The sequence below is a fragment of the Etheostoma cragini genome, chromosome 12, assembly GCF_013103735.1.
Source record: "Etheostoma cragini isolate CJK2018 chromosome 12, CSU_Ecrag_1.0, whole genome shotgun sequence".
NCBI lineage: Eukaryota > Metazoa > Chordata > Actinopteri > Perciformes > Percidae > Etheostoma > Etheostoma cragini.
The window spans coordinates 19,012,507-19,019,411 of NC_048418.1; the positions used below are offsets into that span (position 1 = coordinate 19,012,507).

At 42.6% G+C, this 6,905-nt stretch overlaps 1 protein-coding gene across 1 annotated transcript; it reads left to right on the forward strand.

Moving 5' to 3' along the window:
- Positions 1-290: 290 nt before the first annotated feature.
- On the forward strand, positions 291-5,668 carry crsp7 (cofactor required for Sp1 transcriptional activation, subunit 7). The gene is made up of 3 exons (XM_034886822.1): positions 291-687; positions 2,076-2,150; positions 2,297-5,668. The coding sequence occupies exons 1-3, from the start codon at positions 616-618 to the stop codon at positions 4,010-4,012; spliced, it is 1,863 nt and encodes a 620-aa protein (XP_034742713.1). The 5' UTR covers positions 291-615; the 3' UTR covers positions 4,013-5,668.
- The last annotated feature ends 1,237 nt before the right edge of the window (positions 5,669-6,905 follow it).

Consider the following 6,905-nt stretch of genomic DNA (forward strand, 5'->3'; position numbering starts at 1 on the left):
TCAACTTCAGTGTCATCTAAATCTTCGGAAAGTCGATTCCAAAGCCATCAAAATCAGCCCAAAGGCATTTTGTCTTTTACTTTTTTTTACCCACTCCAATTTTGTTCAAATCAGCCAAGCAATTGCGGAAATATTGTCCATATGCGATTATGCTTATTATTGCTAAATGCTAATTTCCTGCACTTCAGCAACCGGCAGTTTCTTATGCTGGGGACCCATTTTGTACATTTCCAACGTGAAACTTTGGGGTACTCTGCACACAGCCTAATGGATAAACCCAGCAGTGTAGGTGGACAGCAGGGATGTTTACTTGGTTACGTGCAGACGTCAAAGCGCATTCATCATATCCCAGCATGCACCAGGAGGCCGTCGAGAGATCCAGCAGCTGGTAGTGAGTTGCTAGAGCGCCCATCAGGCAGCAGCCAACGGTCAACACAGCACACACATTTCCCACTCGATGAGAGAAAAACTGAGCCGTCTACCTTACGGGCGACAGAAAAACATGCTGTTCGGACGCCTGTCGTGTTATAGCAACGGCTTTTGAGTCATCATTGTCACCCGGTTTTCATTTTGGAGGATTCCTCCCTCCATCCTCCGGATCGCACCGAACAGGCAATGACAACGGTCTCAGCAACCCCGCAGCATTTGAGGGACCGGCTGCTGCAGGCCATCGACACTAACAGCAATGTGAGTGAAGCTAGCAAGCTAGGAAGCTAACGGTAGCTTGTTTACCTGCACTCTGCCAAACTCAACAAGGCAGTTTACACAACAGTCGTAAATTTACTATGTAATTGTTGTTTTAAATGTGTGGTATACGATTTGGGTTGGCACCGACCTTTCGAGTAACTGCCAAAGATGGAGAGACCCTGAGCTCTTGGTTTGACAGCTTGCAAGCTAACTTACCAGAAGCGCTATACCTTGGTTAGACATCAATCTGGCGTTAGCTGGTTTATGTAGCTAGCTTGCTAGCCTAGCCATAATGCTAAAGCGGGTTTATTAAATGACTTGAAGGAATATAATACAAAACGTAAAATGTGCCCTGGAAATACGCATTTAACTCTGAAATGACTTGCATGTTCTGCCAATTGGCCTCCCTGTAGACAGTTTCACGCCAATACGTCTTCGTTACCGAAATGTGGGAGGTAGCTAGCTAGCTACCCCTTAGCTTGAATAGCTACGTTTTAGGAAGTAGTCGGACCCTTCCTTCTCAAGTTTGTTGAACGCTAACAGTAGCCAAATGAGCTAGCTACAAGGGTTTGCTAAATCTCCCGAGAGTCAAACGCTGATTGACTTCCACGACAGGATAAGAACCTCACTCATATTAAAGCTTATCGCTTTTTGCTTCTAATTTTTGATTCAGTGCTACACGTTTGTTAAAACGTTTACAGTGAGGAAGTTTTTTTGAGTTGACACATTGGCATTGTTACTTTTCAACGTCGATCTAAAGCGTACAGACAAGCTAATGCTTAAGAAGCTAGCTAACTTACAAGCTAACTTGCCCCATACTCTCACACGTTGCACGATTACCACGATTCGATAACCTTTCTAGCCATAACATTACTATAGGAGACTTGTTTAGGCATGTGACTACCACTCATTTGCATTGTCTACTAAAATATATATATATATATATAGTTTACTCAATTAAAAAAAAAAAAATACCTGCTTCAACTAATACTGTTTTTAAAGCACCTGAAACTTGATTCTGTACAGTATTCTTTATCTTTCATCCATGGATGCATGTAATTGGTTATGGGGAGGACCTTGTATTTTGTCATAAGTACATTAAGGCAAATTCCTAACAACTAAGTTGTATGGCAATATATTATTGAATTTTTAATCTTAATGTTTGTTGTTTACTCTATGCACCTACTACACCAAGGCAAAGTCTGTGCAAGTGTAAATCAGTTGGGTCATGAAGCTGATTCTGATTTATGTATCTTCTATATATCAGGACTGTCATTACAATTTTCATTCAACAGGGACTTCTGCTGTTAATAGTGGCTACTGCTAAATATTTGCACATCGGTTCAGGTGAAGCAGCCTAATACAAAATGTTTTTGTCCTCGATGCAGATAAGCAATATGGTGGCTGTATTGGAGGTCATTTCCTGTCTTGAAAAATATCCCATCACCAAAGAAGCACTTGAGGTAAGAAAGTTGATTATATGTGAACTGAAACTTAATGTAGAAATATTGTTGCTTTTGAGTCAACTGTTGTTTGTTTAAAGTACTATACAAATAAAATTACTTGACTTGCTTAATTTATTTCTAACTGTTACACATTATTTATGTAGGAAACCCGACTAGGAAAATTGATCAATGATGTAAGGAAGAAGACCAAGAATGAAGACCTTGCTAAGCGTGCTAAAAAACTCTTAAGGGCCTGGCAAAAGCTGATCGAACCCGGGCCAGCTGTGGCTGCCAGTGCCCCTGGGTCTACCAATGGCAGTTCTCATCCCTGCAGAATGGATGCCTCCCCTCTTGACATTTCTGTGTCAGGGAAGGGTGTCCCTGAAGTCAAAATCCGAAACGATGTTCACAACACATACTCACCAAAAGCTGAGAAATCAAGCAGCCGCAAACGCCGAGCGGAGCACAGAGACATTGGAGTGCACTTGCCAGAAAAAATCTCCAAGATGTCTTCGTTTGATAACTCTGTTTCCCCACCACTCACCAATGGGATTACAGGCAGTCCTGATGTCATGCCTGACCAGCAAGTTGTCCTTTCTCCTGACAGATCCCGCATAGAGCACCTTGATAATGATAAAATCAACAGAATTCCAGTTAATGCTGTCAAGCCGCGCCCCAGCTCCCCTGGAGTTGCCAAAGTACCTAGCACTTCCTCTATGATCAAGGTTGCTGTGATGCAGCAACAGGCCAGATTGGATGAAGGAGGTGGAGGAGCAGGGTTTTATCAACCCAAAAGTCCACGAGGCCTCACTACCAGTCCGAGGAGCCTGAAGCAAGACACGTTGACCAAGCGCTCTTCAGCATATGCACCTAAAGGAACACCTATCCCAAGCCCTTCTTCTAGGGACTCTAACTTTTCTTTGGCCCAGTCTGTATCCTCCCCAGCTCAAGCATCTTACGCTGACAAACTGCCAAATACTTCTCATAGGTCTTCAATGCACTGGGTCAGTTTGTCAGAAGTCCCATCTCATTGCCCACCACAAGACATATCCGCAACACTGGAATCCCCATCAGTCTCCCCTTCACCCTCTCAACCCCAACACAACGCAGAACTACAAAGACCGATATCTGAGGGAGCCATGTCTCTGTCTGATGATACAGAAGCGACAACAGTTCCCAACTCGGAGCATAAAAGGAGGAAGTACAGGTCAAGAGACTACTCTGTCAACTTAGATGGCCAGAAAATAGAGGACACGACTAAACCTGTACGATTAAAAGAACGCAGATTAACATTTGACCCTGTCACAGGTCAGATTAAACACCTGGTACATAAAGAAACTTCTCAAACAGAGGAAGCCCCCACTCCTGACCCCGCTGAGTCCAGGCAGAGAACTGAAAGCACTGTACAACAGCCCGCTGTCCCTATCCCAGTCCCAGTCCTGGCCCAAACCCCAACCCCGGCCCCAGCCCCAGGTCCCAACCCCAACCCTTTCCATCAAACAAACTGGAAGGAGCTGTCCAGAAATGAAATCATCCAGTCCTACTTGAACCTTCAGAGTAATATGCTCACCTCCTCTGGTGTCCAGGCCCCTAGTGCACACTTCTTTATGTCAGAGTATCTGAAAAGAGAAGAACAGGAGATCAAGGACTCACGTAAGAGACATGTTCTTCAGAAGGATAGCCAAGTAGGTGATTTACCGGGCTTGAGCCGGGAGGTGACGGACGGGGACCTGGACAAAATACACACACAGCACTGGCCGGGGGTTAACGGTTGTTATGACACAGAGGGCACCTGGTATGATTGGACAGAGTGCATATCATTGGACCCTCATGGGGATGAAAGCAAATTGAACATCCTGCCATATATTTGCCTAGACTGAGGGGTTTGGGAAAGTTGCTGTCCTTTTCCACTCCTTAAGTCGTCTCCCCACAGAGACAAGATACTTTGTATTTGTCCACTGTGAGTTCGGCTAAGGCCAGGTTTGCAAAACTCCCTCCCCCTGCCTCCTACTCTTTTTGTGTTATTCTAATGAGATGTTGCTAAGAGTAAAGATTAAAAAAAATAGTTGAGTTTGTAATACCAAGGGCTGTTTCTGTTTTATTTTTCAAACTGAAAGCCACAGGAATGAGGAGGCCCTAATTGGAGAATGCTGCTATTGACACTGAAGGCTAGAAGTAGAGGATGGACTTATCCCAGACAGTTTTGACAATTTATGATGATCTGAATTGTACCTCTATTTCATGCTCACTGGGACGATACCGTTTTCTTTTCTTACCTTGTAGTTTCTAATGAGGAGTTCAAATCTAGGGTTAAATTTGAGGGAAGGCTGGGGTTTAGCTGTCCTGTCCAGACCGCCATGTTGCTGCCCAGAAAGGTGTTGATAAATCTAGCACAAGTAGAGCCGAACATGTCCAGACAATGAAATACTGGATCGTAATAGGTCGTTACAAGAAGCTTTATGTGAGATAAAAAGAGTAAATTATAAATTCCTTATCATGTATACATCTATTTATTTTGACCAGGTAATTTATGGGAAGTTCTTAAACTGATCTGGTTGTTTTCTTTTGTTTTTATCACTGTTTGCATCACAATGCTGTCAGTCTAATCTTCAATATTGAAGGGCATACACATGTCTTTGCATGGTCTTTCTTTAAGACTGGCCAATGCGTTTGGTCATTTACATTCCATACTCCATCCTTCACCCACTTAAGCTCTTTCTGTCTCATCACACAGCTCCTGTCTGCCCATCTCATTGCAACTCAAGATTTTCTTTTTTTTTTTTTCAGAAACTTCTTTTGGATTTTAAAAATGGTTTCATCAAAAATAGTGTGGTGCTAATTTAAAGTTAATTCACCTAAAGTTTAAAACAATTCGTGCCCCACACTAATTCTCTCCCAGGCATAGAATATAGAAGACTGTCAAATCAGATGGTGCTGATCAATAATTGCACTTTTAGAGACAAAAACATAGAAATGTTTGAATACTGGGACTTGCTTTGTGTCCTTTTCCTTAGATAATGTTGGCCTTCTGGAATTCCATCACAATATTGTTCAGAGTTAAATTGCCTTAGTGAGTGTACAGGATCGAGATCTCTAATGCACTTGTTCAGAAATTGACAACTTGTTGATCATTTCTTCACTGACTTAATTCATATAGTGACTGATGCTCCCGCAATCTATGTGCCCGCAGTTTATTCCGTTTAAGATGCATTCGTTGTTTTTGCAGCTGCTTTTGAGAGTTTAGAAAGTATTTAGTTTGAGGAGCATTTATTTTGCTTCTGTTTTTCAAGGCAGCAAAAGGAGAGAGAGAGAGAGAGAGAGAAATCTGTGTGCATCGGATGTTTTTGGCATTTTCCATGTGACATCTAATACTTAAAATGTATTTCCCTTTATACTCACAAACTACTACCAACTTTTCTCCCAACTTAAACTGAGATTGGCTTCTGCGCAGCCTCTTTTCATTTGTTCTTTCAGTCATTCATCCCTACCAATGTGCCTTGGTAAATGGTTAATCTGGATTTGCTTCAGAATAAAAACGCGCCTGTTCGTGGAGCTGGGTGTGTGTACGAGAATTGCAAATCCCATGATCAATATGACGCTGGTATATGCATCGTTTCTGTTGCTTTTGTACACTGATCTAGAGAGACTGAAGCTGCAGACAATGAGAAACTGCACAACGCAGCTGGCAATAAAGGAAAAGTGCTACAACTGCTTGATAAGAATCTGTTTTCTGGAGTTTTGACTGGGGTCCTCTTTGTTTGTTCAGTAACATCTCTCAATTGTTTGAAAAAATAAAAATTATGAACTAAATCTTCAGCTCCGTCGACTGACTCGTGGATCTATTACGGTGCCATTGTGTTCAACAGCCTTGAATATTTTTGCCCTGTTGAAACCAAGTGGTCAGTCGGGAGTGCTGTATATTTCTCTGCCTTTTGTTTGGAGCTTCACTGTCAGAGTTGCATTATGCTGTAATTTGTTGTACTTGCGCAGTTCATCCATGTGGGGGTGCACATTGTTCATTTGTCTGCATCGATGTGGGCTGATTAGTTTTGGTTCATTGGGAATTCATTGGTCAGACTTGTTGATTTCAAGGCCAACTAAAACTATATGCCCCCCCCCCCCTTTTTTTTTTAATAAATAAAATAATCATACTCAAGATTTAGTTTGTTCTCCATCAGTGGAAGCCTGGAATTGACAACACCAACAGTAAAGAAATAGCCTTGTGTGTGTACAAAAGTGTTATTTTATGGGTCCCTTGTTTGATTGACTCAGTGGAATCCTAACTCCGTCACCCATTGAGCGGAGTAATATCCTTACCCCCCCGGGTGTGTACTTCAGACTCTGAATCAGTCCTCTGCACACCTGTATGATGTAATGCACCCTCAGAAATACAGCTGGATTTATGACCAGAGACAGGACAGACACCTGGGCTTACGTCACTTTCTCTACAAGATATTACACCTTATCTTGTCTCGTTGGAGCCTGTCGAGACAGGCAACACTACGTCAGGCTGAACATGTGCGATTCCATGAAACCAAAATGATGATCTTAATGGTAATAACAGCTTATTTTCTTTATGGATTAATGTCCTGATGATTTGTTTAATCTATAAGATGTCAACTTTACTATCTGAGGGGTGGCAGTAGCTCAGTCCATAGGGAGTTGGGTTGGGAACCGGAGGGTCACCGGTTCAAAAAGAACCCAAAAAGTTGGGAGTGTGGATTGGTGGCTGGAGAGATGCCAGTTCACCTCCTGGGCACTGCCAGGTGCCCT